Here is a 24,454-nt window from a genome sequence, read left to right as displayed (position 1 = left end):
TTAACAGGAAAAAATAGAATTTCAGTTCACCTACTGGTCTGACAGGATTAAACAACGCCAAAATTAATTGTTTTCCCGAGTTGAAAATGATAACGATAACGTGGTTTGAGCTTGCCTTCAACCCTTAAATATGCTGTTTTAAATATGCTTAAATATGCTCGGCACGGCATGCCAAGCCTACCTCAGGTGTTGTTTCTGGCACCCTCATTCCTGTTTTTTTTTGCAGTTTTTCCCTTTTTTTTTAATTACATTTGTCAACTTGGTCAATTATTGGCCCCCTTGTCATATTGCCTCCCTCCATGTTTTGCTCATTGGCGTCCTTGTCAATTTGCACTCCCCCTCCCCTCCCCCGAAAGACTTTGCTGTAGATCCGTCCCGGGTGCTCACGACCGCTATTTCATTTTTGAGCTACAGTTTAGGAGGCCATAATATTCTTTTTATCTATGGTATTGTGTGATTTAACATGCTAAGCCATTCATCTGCTATATAAGTTAGCGTGTCCCAGTTAGTTCGAAAACACTAGTTAGTATATAACACACTAAAGGGCTGTTTTTGGCGAGCTTGTTTTTCAGTGTTGATAGTTCCAATCATAAACAGTTCCTACACAAAAGCTCCAATCAAAGAGTTAAATACTTTTGATCTTGGATAGTGACGATTTGTTGCTCATCTTTACCTTTGCTAAACAGTGAAAATGCAACGCATAAGCAAACCTCAGATTCATAGTGTATGCACCTAAAGTTTTAGTCCTGAGAACTTCTTTAACTACTCATGTCTTTTTAATATCTCTAAGCTGACTTCTTAATATCATATTACGGCCTACCTTACCTTTTCAATCCTTTTTCAATCTACTGCAGAACATGCTTCAATAATTTGACCAGAGAGACTTGTCGCCAGGCCTTAGAAATCCTCAAGTAAATTATCAAATTTGAGAGACACTAGATTAAGAGATTTTAACTTTTTTTTTCCACACTTTCCAATTTTGCCAATATTAATCGGGTTGTCTCTAATTGGTTATTCATAAATATATTTTAGCTTGCCTCTTAAAATTGCAAAGGCCTGCCTTAGAATGCACCAGCAATATGATTTGGCACTAAAGGACTGGGCACACGTAGCTGATTTCGGGAACTGATTTCCAAAACAGCGCCGATTTTAAAAGAAATCGGCGTCGATTTGAGCTTGAAAAATTTTCTAGTTTTTGGCGCCAATTTACAAAATCAGCGCTGATTTTCATCATGATCATCACAAAAAAAAATAGGAATACAAATAAATGGTCTTCAGGGGATGGTGAGACTGTGTGAGGATGAATGTATTAAGGGTGTAAGCGGGGAAGATGTATAGCGGATAAATAACCCTTGCACACTAAATTGCACAATACCATGGATAAAGAGCATATTAAAACGTCCTATATTGCAACTCAAAAATTAAAATAGTGAATATGATTACTATCTAAAAATTTGATAAAGGATGTTCTCAGCTGTATTTTGGAAGCTAATATAGCCTACGCATAAGACGTTCCTTTAACATCTTATGCGTTGCATTATCGCTGTTTTGGAAAGTTAAAGATGAGGGATTAATCATGACTATCCCAAGATCAAAAGTCTTTAGCTTAATGACTGGTGCTTTTTTGAAGAACTGTCAAAATATTATATTGAAATTTAAAATGTCTTCATTATCAAGCTGGCGAATGACAACCCTTTAGTGTGTTATACAATAACTAGTGTGTTTGAACCAACTAGGACACACTAACTCATATAGCAGATAAATGGCCTCGCATGCTAAATCACACAATACTATAGATAAAAGGAATACTATAGCAATATATTGTAGCTCAAAATTAAAATAGCGGGCATGAGCACCTCCTGTTTCTACTGGCTAGGAGTAAAAAAATTAAACCAAGGAGTACTTCCATCGCGCATATTAATGCGCGTTTAAGGTGTTAATTAATCAGTCACTGATATTTATTAAAAATTAAAAAATTACTGACTTCTTCACACTACGAATTGTTAACTAGAATCATCAAGGGGTTTACAAATTACAGAATCACCGTCAAAGTCCCTAGACTTTTTTTCACAAACATCAGATAATTTCTGTCGAATTATTCTGGATATATTTGTGTTTATTAGTATTAATGTCTAATCTTTAAATAATGCCTAAAGTAATGATTTATAATTAAGTAAATGAAGGAGATAGACTGGATACCGAGGATTATTTTATGAAATAATTCGGTAGTCATTTTGAACAGTTGATTTTAAGTCCCCTACGTAACTAGGGCTTTTAGACCAGGTATATGGTGAGATATAATCTGGTTATGGAGATTATGGCGAAAGTAGAAGGTGTCAAGATGGAGGCCTAAAGTGATTAAGTTGGTTGCAGAGCGAGTAGATATTGGGTTTGGGGACGCTTCTAATACTTTGATCTCTACTGCTTCGAAACCATCATAAACATTACAACTGTTAAAATATTCTAAAGCCAAGTTCTCTAAAAATGCAGCTATTAAATTAAACACAAACAGACGCAGGGAGATTAGTAGTTAAGAAACATCGTTAATCCAACTACTGCTCCTACTTACACAATATGTAATGCTAACAATTAGTGACCAAACTTAATCATCCTTGAAAAAGAAAACAAAATTCCTAGACGAACCAAGATTTCTAAAACTTTTAATATTATTACCATTCCTTTATTAACATAAAAGAGAAAAACATTATAAAATTTGCCGTTTAGCAAGATACAGTCAAAAAAAATTTATTTAATGAAAACCAAAGCATATTTAATACTGATGCTCAAGCAGCTTAGAACCTAATTAATAATCGCTCAGTGTATTTTCACAATCTAACAGCTGTTATTTCTTAGATCTAAATCTATACTTGCAGCTTTATCTCAATTTCTGATTGTCCTGAAATTAATTTTAAAGCAACTTCCTCCATTTATATATCACTACAACACCAAAAACACCTAACTTTTTCAAGAAGAAGCATACCAAATCACCTTTCTATGAGATTGGTTCAAGGGACACTCCTGAAAAAAAATGGCATAAAAGTGAATATGAATGTGTTTTCTTGTAAAACAAAATTTCAGCTTAGAAATTGCCATAGTACTCAGATTTTCATTGATAATTACTCAAACTGCAGAGAGGCAACATTTATTCCTTTATTCGTCTGAAATAGCCAAAACCAATTTTCCTCTGGCACCACCTTCGTGGCTTAAAACATTGGCATGAGCATCTTGTACGGCCTCCATTTGGTAATCTTTATCGATTACTGGTACTAAGTAGCCTGTCTCCACTCCTGATATCACAGCAGCGGCCGTTTCTTTCCATTCCGCCTGAAATAAAAAACATTTGACCTGTTTATCAACTAAGGTAATCTAAAATTTATGGTAAAGTTAAGGCTAAGGTAAAGTAAAGGGTAAAGGATGTGTACAGGGAGGGACCTAGGGGCCTGCTTCCCTCCTTGCACCAACTACAAGTTTTTTTCTGATTTTCTGGCTGCTTCTTATTCAAAATAATCAAATAAACCTTGCATTTTCTAAAATGAAAAAATATCTCTTCATGTGATATATTTAGGTAGTATTTGGAATATCTCTTCACTTTGGATCAAATCACTTTGATTAGCTTCAGCATAGGCTCTCCCTCGACAGTCTTATGCATAGACTAAGCCTATCTGTTTTCTGGAATATGTCACAAAAGTCTATTTTTGGGAGAATTCAAAGAGTACTTTAAATCAGAACCGTGACAATCAGTTTTTGGCTACAAAAATTTGCTGTAACGACTGCATAAAGTGATATTTTTTCAGAAGTTTTTTTCAGAAGTAGATATTCTCTCTGGCCACTTTTAAGCTTAGAGCATTTGTAGAGTATTTAGAGTAAGCCTAGAGTATTAAAGTGTACCTTTTTTCAAGAATAGGTTGCATGAAATTGTAGAGTATCTGTAGAGTACTTAGAGTAAGCCTGGAGTATTAAGGTACGTTTTCAAAATTTCAACATGTGTTAAATTATTCAAACAAGAAGTGCAACATTTTTAATTTCAGTCCAAGATGTTGGAATATCAAAAGATTTTGCTTGCCGCGTAGGATTTCTTTAATGTTTGTCACTTGCCACAACTACTGGTGCTAATAAGTAATTGGAGCACCAACATGCTTGAAGCTAACAAAGCAGAGCACACTCTTTTTGAGTCCCCCAGTCTGTTGAAAACTTCACTCTATCATCTCACCAATGGATATCGAATTTCCTTGGTGTCTTTTCTTTTGGCTCCATTCAAGGACATCCAGCTTTTTATTTGGCTCTAGATGGATGACCAAAAGGACTTTTTTTTAGTAATTTATCATCCGTCACCCAAAGAATAAAGCCGGGCTACAGTAACCTTTTTTAAGGCCCTAAAAAACGGGATCCAACCACATTTTTCAGCATGTTGTCTGATATAAAGTCGGTCAAAAATTACCAACAACTATGCTTATAAAATTCCTCTGAAAAATATCAAGCATATCTTCCTTAACTTTTTAATACCCGTCTGTTTAAGAGTCATATGCCACTGCCATTGCTTCTAAATCTCTAACAGTAGTTCCTAGACTTATTTTTCTACAGTCCCAAACTTTTTCAGCTGCGAAGGAACACGATGCTCCACTTTTAGATCTTCTACTTTTTACATCTAAGTGGAAGAATTTATTAATTTCTAGGGACTTGGAATTCTTTATTTTGGGGAAGGAGGGCTTTCCAAGGGAAGTTTTATTAAAAGGAAACAAAATTATTTTTAGTTTGGTAACTCTACCCGGTTTATTTCACGGTCAGAATCAAGCCGAGACATTCAAGAGGTTTTTTTCTTAGGGGGAGGAGGAGCAAGGAAGCTTAGAGTTTTTTGTATTTGGGGAGTAGGCTAGCTTTTTCCCTCAAGTCCTCTCAAAGAGTATACGCTGCCTTTTTTCCTTGGTAGTGGTCTGACAAGCTCTTAGGGTGGTAAATATATAAACTATTCACCAATAAAACACAATAGCTATGAATATTTTATGAGAATCAATTCCTTCACAACGAGAATCAGTTTTCTCGCTGCTTAACAATGTGTCTTCAGCATCATATATTAATATTCTAAGCTATATAATGTAGGCAAACAAACGCGTTACAGAAGTTTATTGGAGGCTCAAACCGCTTTATTTAGTAAGTTTTATTTAGACATTGATTTCCTGATATCAACGAACGTAACTAACGTAATTACTTAACGAACGTAATTACTCAAAGAAATATTTTACCCTTCCTTGTAACATCAATTAGTATTGTTATTTTCTACTTTTTTATTAATGATTTTACAAATGAACCAAACAAAACATATATCATTTGAATCTACGCGCTTTTTCCAGTAAAGTGTAAATGACATTGGCCTTTAGAAGCAGGGTTGTCACCCTAGTGATTTATTACTATTTCTACTGATTTTTTATTACCTAGTGTTTTTTTTTATTTTGGCTTGTGGTTTCTAGTGATTTTAATGCTAAACTAGTGATTTTTTCCTAAATCTAGTGATTTCTTATGTTGTAGTACGTGTAGGGTAAATTCAAGCGAATAAATCATCCAGGAAGCTAATAATCGAAAGCAAAAGGGAAACTCTAGTGAAAACTTTAGTGACAGCGACTGAAAAGCCAAAACTATTCTCTACGCTCTGTCTCAGAAGCCATAGTCGGTCAAATTCGAGAGAGACTAGCCTGACATAATTTGCAACCACCGATTTGCACAAGCTGGTACTGCGTAGCCGATGCGCAGAGAGAGATTAATCGAAATTGATTGTTTTTGTCATTTTATTTTACTAGCAATAATGAACTATGAAAGTTCATTTACAACTTTTATATTTAGTCGTTAATATATTGTAAACTTTGGGCAGACCCATTGTACAGTTTTTTCGGTACTTGTCTAGAATCCAAAAACCCCGCGAGAAGTGAAGTTTCGTTAATGCTAGTGAAATAAGACAAAATAGGATAAAAATATAATAGTTTAAGAAACAAATTTGGGCTACATATTTGCACATTAGGGGGAGGGGGGGGTAAAGCATAGCATAGATTGAATATATAGCCTAACCTGACCTAGGTACCTTTTATTCCCCCTAAACCCCAAAAAACTAAAGTTTAAATATAGTTCCCGGAGTGAGAAACTTGTTCAATCACTGTTTATTGAAGACAAACCGGTTATTATTCTATCTGATATGATCTTTAACGCAATACAACTCTCGCGGGTTTCTGGGTTCTAGACAAATACCGTTTTTTCTTGAAGTTAGTTAGAAAAGCACCCTTTCTTCAATCCGTTATTACGTTATTATCATTTCTATATTCAATTGAAACAAAGATCTACCAAAAACGGGTGCAATTTGTTCAGGCAGTTAAAAATTAAAAAACAAAACATTTCAACACAAAAATAAAAACTAAAAGTCCAAACATTTTGGCTTCACACCTCGAAGTCATTATAAACGTCAAAAAAACATAAACAAAAAAACCAGCTTAAATAAAACATGAAAAACTAAAGAACCGACCAAAAAGCTTTACTAAAAAGCAAAGAAAATGATGAAAGAAAATTCACATCTGAACAAAATCAATTCACGCAACAATATACAAGGCATATGCTAGGATGCCTGTTATGTACATATATGTGTGAATTAATCTTCTGATATGGGACTCTAGCAAAGTGAAAGAGTAGTTTTATTTAAAAATAATACGTATGCTCTAGGTTAATTTAATTAAAAACAAACTACAGATAAAGAAACTGTTGTGCTTGATAAATTTAATGAACCTTTTCCGTTGCTAAATAAGCTCATTTACTTTTCAAAACTTTATTTTATCTTAAATTTTAAAGTCAAACTTATATGAGGCTGAATCTGCATAAAGGAGCCTGTTCATTTTTTGGTAAACTGTCAAAAATTGAATTTAATCGATATTTACATTTGTCTCTATTTATACTAGTCCAGTAAATCTACGGAAAAAATCGACGATCTGGGACAAAATTGCAATATAAATGCATTTTACAACGTTTTGCAGAGAAAAAATTCTTTGAAACATTCCAAAAGCCCTCGAAAATCCTTTGCGCGGAACAGGATGAAAAACGGGGGGAAAGGGGAAAATTCCGTGGAAATCTCAAAAATCTCCGACGGGTAGTTTTTGATGCTCAGAATGGCATTCCTGATCTCTTGGTTCCAAGAAGATCGACTTTGCGTTTTTTTATTGCTGTGCAGTAATTTGATCCCCTGTGTTTCTACTTACAGGGGGAAAAGAGGGGGGAAATCTAGATTCTATACAGCAGTATGAATGACATTTTACTGGGGTTTACCAGTGTAATAAGAATTAATATGTTATTTTGATTGCTCTTTAATTATCCTTTCACCCCCCCCCCCCCGGTTTTCCTGTTACAAGGGAAAAAGAGGAGGGAATCAAGATATCCTCTAAAAGGAAAAGATAGTCAGACGGCTCTACAGAATTTGGAGAGGAGACAAAGGTCTATCAACTCGGTTTTAAAATCCTCTAACACCGTTTTGACGAGAGTTTAGTATCCTATTCCCTGGTGCTTCTCTTTTCCGCTTTCCTCGAGATTCACTAATGGTGCATTTACACATAGTGGAAATCCCAGCGGATTGTGAAAACCGAGCCGATTTTCCAACCGGTTTTGTTCTTGAAATTTTCTCTAGCCGAAAGATAGTGGTCGTTAAGATCGTAAAGTGAATTCAAACTTTAGTGAAAATTTGGAGCTTTCCTTATAGCTCAGGCTGTTTTCAAATGTTTTATTTTGTGAGGCAGAGCAGAAATAGAAGGACATAATTTGTGTTGCTTGGAAAGTGCGACGCGTCACGCTAGTTGTACAGTTCCTGAATTCTATTTTTACGTATGAACAAGCGGTAAACCTTACGTACAACTTAAGGTACTTTGCTTCCTCGCTTTACGTCCTATTTCTGAGAGCCGCTTCATTGGTCAAAATTCTTAACTGCACCTCCTGGCTTGAGGCTGATTAGAGGCGTCGAGCTCACAAATCTTACGGACAAATTCGCTTTGTGGGTTGTTTTCATATCCGAAACAGGGCTTAGGTTTGGGTTTAGCCACAAGTGTGAATATAATGTGGCTCGTGTAAAAAGCTCCTCTTTCTTGCCTAATAAGTTTTTGTTTATAGTTTTCATATGACACCCAATTCATGAAGGAAGAAGATGAACGTTGCCAGCTATGCAGCCGCAGCATCCGTAATGGTGGTGAAAGTGTCAGAATCACAAAAAAAGGAGCTCTTTGGATCAACTAGGTTAATGTGCAACGGGGTGAACAAATAACAGTTGAAGACGGTGAAATAGTACACAACCAGTGCAGAGAAGACTACTGCCGTCCAACGTCCATAGCTTGTCTCGTAAAAAGAAAGAATGACGATTTCGAGAATACTCCAGCAGGTTGGACAAGTGCTCTTCTACAACAGAAGCCAACAGGGGAACAGTCTTGTGTACAAACCCTTACCGACCATCACCTTCGACGACAAGATCGATGGCATTGACCTACTATGCCATGCAAGCTGGATACATGACAAGAAACAGGCCGGATGGAGTGGATTTGTGCAAGCCATTTACCATGGGTCACACAAAGGCACCTCGTCGATTTTTTTTCTGCCTATGATCGACTATAATCCCTCCGATCTTTCTTGTGTATACACGACCTTACATTTTATCTCCGATAAAGCCCGCCAGCACGGAATGGTGCCAGTTTTGACTTTCGACCAACCTTTGTACATGAAAGCGGTGAAAATCATCAATGCTGAGCCTGCTGATAGTCCTTTCGAGGCAGCAGTTCCAATGATCGGCGGTCTCCGTTGCCGTATGAGCTTTCTTGGAGCGATCGGGCACTTGATGACGGAAACAGGAATAAAAGAAGTGCTCGAATGCCTATATGCCGGTAACACTATTAAGCATATCCTTAGCGGCAATGCTGTTTCAAGAGCCATGAGAGCGCAGGAGCTTATAGATTCAGAATTGCAGATCACTCTCATTTGCAAATCGTATGGTTTTGACTGCACAGATGATATACGTGCTAGACATCAAGATTTTGCAGAAGCTCCGGCAATATATATGGCTCTACTGAATTAGGAAGTAACCCTCAAAGACGCATCCAACGCAGACATAGTACGTCAAATACAAAGGCGAATGAGGGAGTTTCAAGAAACACTGAACAACAAAAGGACTGCAAAAATATGGCTTCAGTATTCAGAAATGTTAGGAGTGCTTAAGAAGGCCATCCTGGCAGAACGGACCGGAAACTGAGTGCAGTATCTTCAAGCACTCTCTGAGATGCTCTTTTACTTTGCAGCTGCAGGCCACAACCTGTAAAAGAAGTCGGTGAAAATATTTCTTCAGCAAATGGAAGAGCTGAAAAAAAGTAACCAGAAGCTGTATAAAGACATCACGGATGGGATGTTTGTCTTTCGAAGAATCGATAAATTTTGGGCTGGTTTCTCTCACAACTTAGTAACTGATCAAGTACTAATGAGGTTGTTGAAAACAAGCTGGGGACTCACGAGAGGAAATGGAATGAGTCAGACGCAAAGGTTGATCTGGACAGTTTCAATGCCAGTACTAGCTGAAATTAATGAGCTTATGCAGTCACTCACCGGCATTTAGTACGTGTCATCTGGCCAGCACGTATCCACTAGACCAGCTCGGATAGAAAGAGATAAAAAGGACATAAAGGCTTCAGTAGCTTTTTTGTACAGTCCTGTCTGTAGGACAACTGCACTCAATTGCGCAATATATCGACTGATATGACGGCAGCAAGGGATGTCAACGCGGATGAAGCAAAGGTGATAGGAAAAAAAAAATTCTGAAGTCAATAGACGACGCCGATGCCGATCGTTACATCTTCAAATGTAAGAGCAAAGCGAACACGATGGCCTGTCAAGGCAACATTTCTGAAGCTGGCGGTGAAGACATATAAATTGACGCTGGAGGGGATGTGGAAGAAACTCTCAGATTCAAACTCTCCATCTATCCTACTGCCCTTTTCGAATCGTCAAGCCTGCCATGACAGCCAGATGAAGCGGAGTTAGCAAAAGCTATTTGCAAAAATTAGCAAAGGCAGAACCTGTGAACGTCCTATCAAAAAATTCGGAAAAACACATGATCGATGGCGGATGGCTACTCCAGCATATTCCATGGAAAACAGGAAACACTTTCGAACAGATTTGCAACAGTTACGTTTCCTTCGTGACACAGGAGTATTCAAATGCTTCTGTCATCTTTGATGGTTAGACTTTAGGTCCGTCTACCAAAGATGTCACCCAAGTTAGACGATCGAAAGGTATCCAGTGTCCGACCGTCGATATCACACTGAGTATGAAACTGCAAAGGAACAAGGAGGACTTCTTGCGGAATCCCAACAATAAGCAATAAATTATTCGAGCAATTGGTAAGAAGCTTGTCCAAGCCGGCCTCACTGTCCTTCATGCAGAGAGATGCGGACGTTCTGATTGCATCGACAGGTGTTGATGCCAACAAGGAAGGGGTAGCCACTATAGTCGGAAACGACACTGATTTATTGATCCTTCTCCTCCATAAATTACCTCCGGGAGCCAGAGATCTCTATTTCCAAACCAGTACCAAATGAAGAGCGCTGTCAACTAAATACTGGCACATCAACCTTATCAAAAGATCAATGGGACAAGTTTGTCACTATATTCCCGTTGGCCACGCTCTTCTGGGTTGCGACAAGACGTCCCGTTTGTTTGGATTAGGAAAGCAGGCTGTCCTGCTATTCCTAAAAAGCCATGAAGAATTTAGGAATAACTGTGAAGTGTTCCTTAATCCGTGATCTAGGAAGGAAGAAGTCTAGCTAGTCGGGGAAAATCTTTTGCTGTGTTTCTACAAGGCTAAGAAAGGGGAGGGTCTAAGCAAAGTTAGGTACAAGGTTTTTCTTGAGAAACAGAACAGCACAAAGACATCAACTTTTGTAAACCCAGACAGACTTCCACCAACTCCATCGGCTGCGAAATTTCATTCTTATTGAATCTTCTATCAGATAATGGAGTGGCGCAATACTGCACCAGAACTCGACCCGAAAGACTGGGGTTGGTGATTACGTGATGGACGCCTCACTCCAATCAGGACAGACATCAGACCTGCTCCGCCTCATCTGATAAATGTGATTCGTTGCAGCTATACGCGTTCCAACTGTGACAGTTCACACTGTAGTTGCCGAAAAAATGGATTGCCTTGCACACTTGCTTGCAAAGACTGCCAAGGGATTGCGTGTGAAATAAAGATGTTTTTGTTGATAACGATGAAGAAGACGATGTTTAGTACAAATTCTTGATCTTATCTTTTTTAGTTCAATATAACCCTTAATTATCTTTTGCTGTGATTATCAAAGTTCCCTGATTTGTTTCATTTCTTACATTTAGCTTTGTCTTATTTTTCAATTATATAGTCGAAGTAAATCTGCCCGCGTACTCCGAAGCCCGATGCATTGTCTCCCCTACGGTGAAAACACTTCTGAAAAGCAAGATACAAATCTAATACCATGTTTTTTGAAATCATCAAGTCAAAAAACCTTGGGAGAAACGTTTTGACCAGCCATATCACACAACTCTCGAGGATACTGTTTCCCCCCTCTCTCGCTAAAGGCGGAAATCAAACCAAATTCAGCGATAAAACAACATAACTTTCTTTTTTCGATTTCTCCGCGCAGAAAAAGAGCAGACGTGAAGCTCGACTGCACAATAAATCTGCCCATGAGTTTGTACAATTTCCCCCTTTTACCCCCTTGTCCCCTATTTTTTACCCTGTTCCGCCCAGGGGATTTTTTGGGACTTTTTATGTTGTACAGCATTTTTTTCTCTACAAGACGGTGTAAAAATCTTTATATTGCAATTTAGTCCCAGAGTTTCGTAGATTTACTGGACTATACTGACTCCGTGATACATAATTGTCTTAACTCAATTTCTATAATTTCACAAAGACTTCATGATCACCTAATACAGTTATTAATTAATTTTGATTCATCAAATATAGCACTTTGGTGCGGAAGATCAAACAGACGTTCCACAAAGTTTCTGATTAAGAAAAAAAAAGAAATTCGTACCTTATGCAATAACGTATTGGAATTTCGTACTGTTGGAGTTTGGTTTCAGCATTTTTTGGTTGCTTCCAGCATAATATTTTCCACAAGAACAAGCTAGTCTATTTGTTCCACTTTGTAGGTGTTCTTTAATTACATCTTTGCCTGAATTTACTAAAGCAACTTTGATATTTTGTTTTTTGTAATTCTGTTGTTAATTTTTGTGATAAGACTGAGCAAAAAAAGGTAAAGATATATAATTAATTTTCTTATCAGTTTTGTTGATAGTTTTAAAAATTCCCGGTGATGTTCCAGTAATTATACCAGCTCAACTAGAGGAAAAATAAAATGGTTTCTAAATGGGTAGGAAAAATATTCACAAATCGAGGAAATAAGCAAAGGTCGCCAATTCAGGTAAATGCGGGTGGTGGGGTGAGAATTTTTTTATTCCTTTTATAAGGGCACAAAAAAGGTATTTAAAAAAACTGGTATTTTTCTCCAAAAATAAAGATATTTTCAAAACTTAGGGAAATAATTGCACCACTTCCCCATTGGTGCCCTGTGTTGAACATAATAAATAAAAGTTAATCATGTTAAAAATATCTTGATTAAAAGCCTAAAAAGCTACTAAAACTATCGATTTTAAAATACAAAAACACGTCGTCTATTCAAGCAGCTTATTATTATTTTAGTGACGTTTTTGCTAATGTAGTGATTTGTGTACAGAATCTAGTGATTTTTGTGCAGATTTAGGGATTTATTTTTTTTCAAGAATCTTATGATTTATTTTCCTACCTGGTGCAATCCTGTTTAGAAGACACGATTGAGCAATTTTATATTTGCTAAAAGTTAATGGTTACACTTGATTCCACTATTTCTAGCACAACATTCTGGATGGTTTGGTGATGGGATATGGGAGCAATATAACTGCTCCTGCGTCCAAAGAATTGCATCTACAAGACGCTGCAACCCTACAGAAGCCTCGTGTGGAATGATTGCAGCGTTAAAAGCTCATACAGAGCAAATATAGCTTAAAAATCAGTTTTAAAATAGTCATGAGAATAGACTAAAAGTTGGTATATAATACATTAAGGAGGCTATGTGTCCAACTTAGAAATATTATTCAAATTACGCAAATTTAAACAAAATCGCAACAAATCATCCATTTTAGCCAAGGGGATTGACGAATTTTACAAAGAATCTGAAGGCACTATGTTTCTCGGGTTCAGCAGTTCTTGTTTCTCAGGCTCCAGATCATTTCTCAAATCTCCAGCAGGATTATTGCTTTTAAAATAAGAAATAGTTTAAATAGATTTGGCTGGTTACTTCAAATTTTATTATAATGCCATTATTCAATGAAGGTATTTCATTATGTATATTAACCCAAATTTTTAATTCATTTCTTAAATTTTTATACTGTTGTATATTTTTACCTCTTATATATTTGTTTAATCATTTCTTATTATTCATGTTATATTTTTATATCATATGTTCATTTATTAATCACTTGATTCAATATAATTGTCATCATTCAATATAAGACAAAGTTATAAGAGAAGAACCGTGGGGTTTAGAAAAGGTAGAGGATGTGAGTAGTATAAGCCTAATAACTGACAATTGGACTCCTTATTTGGGAGACAATTGGAGTCGAGCCAGAGTAGCACCTCTATATTTTGAACCTAGATCTAAAAATAGCCTATGACGCTGACATAACGGGACTCCAAATATGGAGTCACTAAGAACAACCGAGAGGCACTAACAACCGCTCATAGCAACCAGAACTAATATAAGGAAGGATTTTCAATAGTAAGAGAATAGGATTCAGAAAGAGAACAGTTTGATTATACTCGTTTTTATTTTGGTGGGATGTTTTGGGAACAATTATTTAGATTTCTGAATATATTTAACGACGGAATTTTAAATGTATAAGTGTGGTCGACATAATACATAAGTACCAAATGCGGAGTGTGGGCAATATAAAATATTATGTAGTTTTGGGAATATACATAGAGTCAAAATTAATAAAGCTGAATTCATTTTATGCAAATGATATGGCAGTCATTAGTCATCCATGCCCCAACCTACAAAGATCCCAATACCCCTCCACCAAACTTTTTGGCCCCAGGTATTTAATATAATACGTTCTGGACGGCCTGATTTTCATAATTATTTTTGTACTTTCCAGTTTTTGGCAACATGAAACATTTTTCCCCTATTCTCTTTTAATAAACTGCTAACTTGACTTAACCTTATCAAAATGTCAATAGCACACGCATGTTTTCTCTTGTTTTCCACATTGTGGAATTTTGTCAGATTTCATCCAAATATGTTTCGAGCTAATTAAATGCCTTTACGTAAAACTCAAGATGGTTTACGAGCAAAGATAAAAGAATTCCAGATTTTCTAAGAAACATAATTAACACCATTAAATCGAAAGGAGCAGAAAATCAAATCAAATAATCTCTAGACCGTAAAACTTCCACAAATCAGCGTTAATAAATAGATGAAACCCAAAAAAAATCAGAGATTGAAATAGATAACAACATCGAACGAAAAGATCTTGGAGAATACTTTGGGTTTTTAGGAAATGTTAACTAAGTCTTAGTGAAGTTAACTTTAAACCAAAAGGAGCAAAAAATAAAATCAAATAATCTACCAAGCGTAAAACTAGTAGAAATCACCGTCAATAAAAAGATGAAATCAAAAACAATCAGAAATTACAATAAATAACTGAGTTAAACTAAAAACAAACAGAAATTAACAAAAGTAGGGCTCAAAAGTCTATGCCTTCCCATGGACAGAGCATAAATTTGCAGTTTACTGAAATTAACACCATGTGGAAATACGATCAGACTCTAATCAAGTTCTCTTCTGAATTTTCTCAAAGAAGAGAAAAAAGTTACAGTTGAATTCTAATTTTTTCCAAAGAAAATGTTTCACTTTAACTCTGAATTTTCTCAATGAAAAGAGAGACTTTTCATATTCTCTTCGGAGTTTTTCCTGAGAAGACTGAAAAGGTTATACTACTCTTCTGAATTTTTCCCCAAGAAGAGAAAAAAGTTAAATTTTTCTCAAAGAAGTGAAGAACAGTTCAAGCTCTCTTCTGAATTTTCGAAAGGAAGAGAGAAAAACTAGTTAGAGTTCAATTCTGAATTTTTTCCAAGGAAGAGAAAAAAAAGTTGCACGTAATTTCTGAATGTTCCCTAACAAGAGAAAAAATTTCAAGTTCTGTTCTGAATTTTACCATAGAAGATAGAAAAAGTTATACTTCGATTCTGAATTATCCCACAATAAGAGAAAAAGTTCCGTTTCAATTCTTAGTTTTCTTAATGAAGTGAAGAAAAGCTTTAAGTTCTGTTCTGAATTTTCTAAAAGAAAAGAAAAAAAAGTCGCAGTTCAATTCTAAATTTTTACAAAGAGAAAAAAAGTTCCATGGTTTAATGGAGTTCTTTACATTTCTTTCAAAAACTGGGATTTTTCGTCTTAGCACGCAAGCCTTCTAGAGTTTTAGAGTCCAATCGTATTTTCACGTTGTTTTAATGTTGAGTAAACTGCAAGTTTATGCTCTCTCCATGGGAAGGCATATATCTTTTGAGCCCTACTCTTGTTAATTTCTGTATGTTTTGAGTTTGACTCGGTTATTTACTGTAATTTCTGATTGTTTTAGGTTTCATCTATTTATTGACGATGATTTGTACTAGTTTTACGATTGGTAGATTATTTGATTTAATTTTTGCTCATTTTGGTTTCAAGTTAACTTTACTAAGACTTTGTCAACATTTTCTAAGACCCACAATATTTTCCAATTTTTTTTGTTTGACTCTGTTATTTACTGTAATTTCTAATTGTTTTGGGTTTCATATATTTTTTAACACTGATTTGTGGAAGTTTTACGATCTATTTTTTGCTCATTTTGGATTGAAGTTAACTTTACCAAGCTGTGTTGGCTTGGTGCTGCGGTTAGTTGTTAATAGCAGTAGTAGTTTTCTTTTATACCAATAACTGTATAATTAATTGATGGAGTGCATCTTCTATGCATAGAAGGGTATTTTAAGGAAATATGGGTCAAACAGGAGCATTCTGATAGACCATTGCTTCAGAGGTCATTGAAAAACTATCTGAAAGTTAAATTTGTAGAGAAATAGTTCCAATCCTTTTTTTATGTTTGACAAGTTAGTTAAGGTTGCTTCCGCTTCGTTTAAGTACGCAACTAGGCATGTACGTTATTTTTTAAGATTGTGTATATATTCGTGTTTAAATGAAAACCTTTTAATTTAAGAACACTTTCTTAATCTGAAACCCCCCCCCCCCCGAATAAGAATCCTGGATCCGGCCCTGCTTAGAGACCACTTGGCACTCTTCTTCAAGATGTACCACTTTTTCCCCTCGCTATAATACTGATAAACAACCTTCAGCTCTCAGCGTAATAAAGTTAAAATTCGGCCGGAAGCGAAATGTTCAAATCTGGTCCGAGTAATCAGCAAGGTACCAAAAACTGTAGTTTCAAAGTACAGACAAAGTGGCTTGACACTAAGTGGCATGTGGTTGCCACAGACTTCCGTTTAAACTATACTCTTTTTGTAAGACTTAGGGATGGGTATTAACAGACTATAAACTGTCTAGAGGTCTGCTTATTGAAGGGCCCAGAAGTTCTCGCTGTGAAGCTGGTTTTTTGGCGTGTGACAAACAGTTAAATCCACACTAGAAGGGCTGACCCTCTCTGATCTGCTACGTGTGATTATCTTGGCTTGCGAGAACATAACTGTTTCCGACCAAGGCTTCATCAATCTTTGGAGGAAAAATAAAGTTAAGTATTTATATCATTTGTATATTCTTTTTAGTTAGATAATTTTCTTTTTTTAGCTCACACTTTGTACTTAAATAGCCGATCACTAATTAATTTTTTATAATATAAAATTTGTTTCTTACAGGTGTTGAGCGGAAGAGAGCACAGCCAATAATTGATGCTTCTTCGGTCATAAGGAACCTTGGACTTATTTCTACGTTGCCACGATTTCCCACAACCTGCAAAACATAAACACAGTCAGACACGTCAATTCACTAAGATCTAAATTTTACTTATCCCGAGTAGAAGCAACATAAATATCCATGGAGCGAGTACGTTTTTTCTGCTTGCCTTGTTGTTTCACCTTCCCCCATCCCCTCTCTCTCTATTTATTGTCGTCTATTTACTTTACAATCTCATGTTTTGGTGCTGAAGGAGTTAATAAAATGAAATTGCTTGAAGAGTCAGTAAGATTGTTGATGGGTATACTTAATTCAGGAGTGGGAATTCAATTGGACTTGGTGTCGTTTTAGAGGGCTTTAGAATTCCACATGAAATACACCAGTTTTGTTTTAATTGCCACTGCTTGATGATTTATGCTGCAGCAATCAACTACAAAATCTGTCATATAGAGTGTTCAGCAAGATTAAATTCCATATTCATTGTCAAACTGAAAAATGTTGAAGGGAAAAAAATCTTTAAAATCATTGATTTTATATGTGTACTGACTTTGAAAGCCATTTTTTATTATCTACGTATGTTATTGGTTCAATTGGTAACTTTTAGCCAATCAGTCATTTTTAACCATGAAAAAAATAGGTGACGTTGAACAACGGGTACCAGAAGGGATTATTTCTCATTGCCCCCCAGCCTCCTCCTATGCCCCCCAAATCATGAGTTTCCACAATTTTTGGGAACTTCTTATTCAAATTTTCACTGAAAATCAGTATTTAGAATCCCCCCCCCCAAAAAAAAACACCTGAGAACGTTTCTGGTGATCTTTTTTTCTATGGCTTTAGTCCGACCAGATTTGCTGCTAGTTTTTCAAAACAAGATGAACATGTTCCCCGTAGCTATGCTCTGTGATGTTTCTATTGTAAGGGGATAATGTAAAAAATCTTTATTTTCTTGACTGAAGGAAAGAGCAACGTTCAAACTTAAAACGGGCTGAAGTTACCCAAGGCATGAATTAGGTTTAATACCTAATTGTTTACATGTGCACTAAAATATATTCTACTATGTTCTTTACCCCCTTTTACCTCTCAAAACTTCGATTCGATTCGCAAACATATGAATTACACACAACCACTGTCAGAACAACCAATGATTTTCTTGACTTAATGTGAAATTTAGACATTGAAAAATGGACTGACTTATCCATTCATCTTTCAAAAATTCAGTAAACTTGATTTGTGCCAAAACTGTATGAATAGAATACTAATTAGGCTATTTTTTCTACATAAATTAGTGCCAAAATATACCCTATGGAAACATGTGAAAATACCCTACACACTTTCGAAGTTGGAATGCTGGTTTCGTATATCTCATGAGTTTTCAGTAAAGCGCTCAGAACACTAAAAAATACAGGATAGCCTTTAGAGTTGATGTTCTACTCTTTACCCAGGTTATCTTTTTTACCCTTTAAAATTTAAATTTTGTTCTTTATTACAGTGAAGGTGGTTTTTGTTCATGCAATTCTCCGTAGTTTTTTTTTTATTATAAACATTCAGGAACGTCTATATCGAAGAAAATATTACTAAGTAAAGATAAATACATATTCTAAATAATGAGCCAATTATATCCTGGTTAAATATAAAACTTCCTGACAAAACTAGTAAAGAAAGTGTAACTCCATTTCCTTTGGAGGTTTGTCATGCTTTGGTAGTAAAATCTAAAAATATAAAGCCTGAAAAAAAAAGAAAAAAATACATAAGAAGATACAAACCTTCAGACATGACCTTCATAAAACATTTTTTTCAGATAACTTCGGATATGTTTAAGAGTTCAACCCCAAATTTTCCGGATACTTGTGCTTCATAACTTTTAATTAATTTATTTAACAGCTTCTATTATCTAAAACAGCCTTTAGACTGCTTTTTAAATGGGCGGACCTTTAAAGAGCAACATCTCAAGTAAAAAATTACTAACAGTTGCTCAAAGTTGGAATTAATAAATAGAAATTCACAAAACAAAAAATCTGTATTTTTCCCAAAGCATCCCGACACGATCTCGACATTTTTATACGATCTCAACCTAACTTTTATGATCTATGTTGTTGTTTTTGTCAGCTCTTCCTTCTCTTAGAAACATAATACGAAGTCTCCAGAATTTACAGAATAGTTTTCGTAGATTGTAGACGTCACAAGAAGTTTAATGAGCTAAGCTTTTTCTTCGCAAGTACTACATAATATTTTGGCTATTTTTCCATCATCTCTCATAAAATATAAACAAGTTTTATTCAGAAACCATACAAGACTCCCGAGAAATTTCTTTATCAAACATTACGATTATACCAAGAAAATTTCTAGAATTCATACTACGAATTGTAAATAAATTGTAGCAATACAAATTGCAGTAAGATTGATAATTAAAGATGAAACCACTCACGATAATCCGAGCTCTTGGACCAATAACTGTTAAATCTGATCCCAAGTTAATATCTGAAGCATTTTCAATAATAACATCAAAGCCTTCGCCACCAACAGCTTCAGCTGCCTTCTCCAAATATCCTTTCTCTCTGAAAATGGAAATATGTAATATTATTATAATATTTACCTATATTATTATAACAAATAATATATATGATATTTACCCATTTATGGTTCAAATCATGCATTTGAACTTTTCTCTGCTTTTAATACTCAGACCCATGGCATAGCTAGTTTTAATCATATATAGCAATAGGAAGTGGATGAAAATCCTCAGAAAGTAAGTAAGTATATGCAGTAGCCTCGTTTTGAATTAACATCTATTTTGAGGGAGAATCTGTTCCCAGATACTCGCCTCTGTTCGAAGTAACCCTAATTATAATAAAGCTAAGACTGGTACTTAAACCAAGGAATAATAATGGGAGCCTCAAGACTTACCACGGGCAGAATCGCAGTCAGAAAGGCTCCGCATGAAGAAAGCACAAAGAAAAGCAGAAAGTCAGCACAAGCTAGACACGAACATCCTGCTGGTTAAACTATGCATATACGGCCACATTCAAACAGGTCAATCCAGGTCGACATATGTTTGGACGACACGCTTTCGAATACGATTGGATTAAAAACTCCGTAATTTTGACGAAAAATCTAGGGTGACATTAAAAAATAAAACCAGCAGAAATTAGTTCATATAAAAAAAATTCAAAACGAGCACAAATTACTGTTAATGAAGAAATCAAACATAATACAAACATGAGTTGCAACTAATAATAAAGTCAGCCGCAGAAATTACCAAAAATGGAAAGCCAACATAAATGGCTGCAGCAAAAGCCAACAAGAATCTTGGCAATAACGAAGAGAGCATCATCAGCTATTGTCATCAAGCTTCTGACAGGCATGATACGACAAAAATATGAACATGGAATGTGCATTGCCACCATACTCAATAAGTTGGATCAGTCAGCTTAAGAATCGATAGACGAGAAAATATGTCAAGTGTGTTCAAGATACATCATGTCGAATAAGCCTTCAAGACCAGAAAATACTATTCCTCACACACTTTTGTAAGCGTAAAGATTTATTGGCAACTTTGAAGCTGCTCTGTGACCAAAATACTATACCAAATCTACTCCATTTAGACAATTCTCCGAGAACTTCAACTCTATATGATGCACGTAAGACCAAAATACGTAACCAGTTTTCTCCAACCCATTGCTCGGCTGACTTGCCGTATCTGCTCAACTTAACAAGAATTTTTCCTCCTTGTTATAAACAGAGCCGGGTCAACTAGGCGCAGGGCCCGATTGGAATTTTTGCGGGGTCCCCTTTATATATTAAATTTTTAAGCAAAATTGAAATCCAGAAAATATATATATATATATATATATATATATATATATATATATATATATATATATATATATATATATATATATATATATATATATATATATATATTCTGGATTTGAATTTTGCTTAAAAATTTAATATATTCATTTCAAACAAATTCATTTCAAAACTGTTGATGGAGGAATGCAATTCGACCAAGCAGGCAACAGTCCCCAAGTAAATCATCTTGGTTGGCTACTTTTCCTGTGGGATAATAGGACTCCACAGCAAACGCATACAGAGTTTAACGGTCTCAATGACTTGCAAACAATACCTGCGTAGTTTACGACATCTTTGTAGGTTTTTACAGGGTTTTATGCCACAATTTGTTTGCATCGAAGATTACGATGGTGCTGTTCGTCAACTCAATTCAATTTATTCGAATAAAAACATAACACAAACATCAATAACAATAAAGATCCTAGAAGAGAACTTGTTAAGGACCAAAAAAAGAAAAATTAAAGTAACACTGAAAAAAAAAGACAGAAGAATAAAACATGGGTAATTACAGCAAATTGGTTAAAAACTGAAAGATTAAATTATATTATCAAGTTTTGTTACATTTTTATACAGCTTGCAGAAACTTGTGGCTAGTTCAACACTGGAGTGTATTTTGTTCCATTGAATAAAAGATTTGTAAACGGGAGATTGCTGGGCAGCACTAGAAATGTATTTAGGAATTATAAAGGCTCTATTGGATGAACGGAGACAGTGGGCTTCCGAATTATTAATATTATAATAGGTTAGTAGTTGAGGTGGAAGATTATTGTGGAAAGCAGAGTAAGCAAGCGATAAATTTAGTTTTTGCATGATTTGATCACGTGGAGCTATGCCAAAATCTGAATACAATTCATGGGTGGGATATAGACGAGGAAGCCGAAAAACGGCTTTAATGGCAGAGTTTTGGGCACATTTGTGTTTTTTAGTGAAGGACCGGTTTGTATTTCCCCAAACTAATCCGCAATAAGAAAAGTAAGGAATAATAAAAGACTAATTAACTAGGATATCAGGAGGAAGAAAATGATTTACACGTTTAATCATAGCTACTTGTCTAAAAATTATTGCTGTGATGTAAGAAATATGATTAGAGAATGGCACGCATGAGTCAATAAATACACAAAGAAACTTGGCAACCCCCACTTGTGGGAGGATGTCGGAGGAGTACTTGAGATCAAGAGCAGGTTCAATTACGTGTTTTTTGTAGGGGGTTCTGAATAATACTATTTGACTTTTTTTGCTATTAATGGTCATGTTATTCATAAGGCACCACGCCTGGACTCTGTTCAGAAGGACTCGGGCAGAGGTTATTGCCGATGGTAGGTTTACGAATAGGAAAAGTTGAATGGATAATCTCACTTAGCCTTTGCGCAAAACCATTTGTGGCAGAATTTACCTCTTGACAATTTAAAACATCGGACCAGTCAGTGGTTCTTGGGCAATCGATAAAATGGAACGTATTTACAGATCTATAATTTATAGTACGTGTTAGGATATTAATTCTAGAGCGTAGAGGTAGTGGTTGCGAAGGTAGTGACAAATAAATAGGAAAATGGTATGACAGATCCGAAAATATTATATTTGAGGACAGGTCATTTCCCAGGTAAGTGGATACAAAAATGTTATCAATTAATGTTAAAGTTGATCTCACAGGATCGACTCTACTGGGGAAAAAAAAATGTGGGTAGAAGACCACTCGCGGTTACCGATTCAAAAAGTGTCGGATTCAATATTTTTACCAACATTGAGTAGGTTACAGTTAAAGTCCCCAAGAACTATTGCCTTTTTATGGGGTAGATTAATAAAATCAAAGAACTCATCAAACAGATTAAAAGAATATGAGGTCGGAAATGGTGGAGGTTTATAAAACAAGGAAAGTATATAGAAATTTTGGCCGATAACTACGTTAACAACTATTGAATAAATACATTTGAGATTTTTTTTTGCAGATAAAATAGATTCGCACTCTGATGGCCGGGTAAAATTTATAATCGAACGGATGTAAAGTGAGATACCCCCAGAACTCATTGTCAATCTCCTGGGCATATGGATTATTTGGCAACCAGGGAATACAAAATCACTAGTGTCATCATTATCGGAAAGTCATGTCTCTGTTTATCCTATTACGGCAAATGGGCAGACACCATTGAATGAAATTAAATCTTTAAACTTGAGCCACTTATCCCGGATGCTTCTGATGTTGAAACAAAGAACATTTAGGGAATTATTATTTACAAGTTTTGGCTTCACATTGGTAGCAAAATCAAGAATATCAAGGTATTTACAACTAGCGTGAGTTAAGGTACCATCGGGGCTGCTTTTAGGGTTGGCGTTCTGTTTTCTTTCTATATCGGAATTATTAAAAGCAATGTTATTAGAAAGGGATAAATTAGTTAAAAACGAAGTCACACATTAATTAGTCGTCAGGCATTCTTGTTGGGTATCTTCTCGCTTGGGTTTTGCTTTGTACTTCATCCTCGCCCGAAGAGACTTCGTGAGGGTTCGTAAATTTCTGTGTTACTGTGTTGGTCGGCTTTTTCTTGTTTTTTTTTTTTGCTATGACTTGGTGCTTCTACCATCGTTTCAGGTGTTGGCGATTCTTTCAAATTTCTGGGGGACTTGGTAACAGTTGGGATCGCAGGAAATGTTGAGTTAGAATGGCATTCCATGCCTTCTTTGAAGGATAACAGTTGGACCGTAGCTTTTTGCCAGATTGCATCTCCTAGGAGCGTAGTAATGGCCTTTTTTTAAGGATATTTTTCAGTTCAACTGGTTCACTGCCAACCTCGATAAGATGGGAAACTGCGAGGTATGTGGCTAACCTTTGCCATTCTTGATTATAATGATGAATAACTTGTGGATGTGATAAAACTGGAAGTTGGGAAGAGGAAGGCTGCGATTTGGCGTCAAGTTGAGAAAATTGTGTGTACCATTGGATAACTGAGAAGCCTTTATCTATTGAGGGAGAGACCTTTTTTCTCTAGTTGTTTGAAACTTCAGTTTGGCTATTTAAGGGTCGACTTGGAGTTGGTTGTCTAGGTATTGTAGCGGCTACGATAGAGTAGGGCAAGTTCAATCTCACAGAGGTTCGGAGGTTCATCTAACATAATATCTTTTCGGTACTTGTCTACATGATGGTACACACTCGAGAAGTGAAGTTAGGTCAATGCTAATTAAATATAACAAAATATGATGAAAATATAATACTTTAGAAACAAATTTCGGCCATATATTTGCACATTAGGGGGGGGGGGTAAAATACAGCGGGTCTGCATGCAAAATGTGTTAGCTAAAATCATTCTGCATATTATGAAGTAAGAATTGTTTTCTAACTTCACGCTGTCCAAATATTTTACCAAAACCTCCACCATCCTAATGTGCAAATATATAGCCCAAATTATATAAGTCCAATGTATTCTGTCCCCCGTCACTTCTTTCCACCGAGCGCAAGCTAATTGTCTCTTAATACAGGGAGATAAAAGACTCGTTCTGATTCTCATTCCCACTTATATTTTAATTTCATATTTCTTTGTTCTTCAATTTCGTTTTTGACTTGTTCTAATTGTTGGTTATGCTAATATTTTAACTACATATCT

The 24,454-nt window shown here is 35.7% G+C and overlaps 1 protein-coding gene across 5 annotated transcripts in view; it reads right to left on the bottom strand.

The window, feature by feature from the left end:
* Nucleotides 1-2,643: 2,643 nt before the first annotated feature.
* Nucleotides 2,644-24,454, bottom strand: part of LOC148954082 (zeta-crystallin-like) — a 101,537-nt gene continuing 79,726 nt past the window's right edge. For all 5 annotated transcript variants that reach the window (XM_089085880.1, XM_089085883.1, XM_089085884.1 and 2 more), the window contains exons 6-8: nucleotides 19,435-19,564; nucleotides 16,971-17,066; nucleotides 2,644-3,324 (exon numbers count right to left, since the gene is read on the bottom strand). In XM_089085880.1, the coding sequence (XP_088942006.1) occupies nucleotides 3,151-3,324; nucleotides 16,971-17,066; nucleotides 19,435-19,564 (400 nt within the window). In that variant the 3' untranslated portion in view covers nucleotides 2,644-3,150. The remainder of the gene's footprint in view (nucleotides 3,325-16,970; nucleotides 17,067-19,434; nucleotides 19,565-24,454) is intronic.

This window comes from Artemia sp. Qi Xiang Cuo, chromosome 3 (assembly GCF_049724085.1).
Source record: "Artemia sp. Qi Xiang Cuo chromosome 3, ASM4972408v1, whole genome shotgun sequence".
Classification (NCBI taxonomy): domain Eukaryota; kingdom Metazoa; phylum Arthropoda; class Branchiopoda; order Anostraca; family Artemiidae; genus Artemia; species Artemia sp. Qi Xiang Cuo.
Note: the sequence above shows the minus strand (reverse complement) of the source record. Positions and strands in the feature narration are given on the sequence as shown.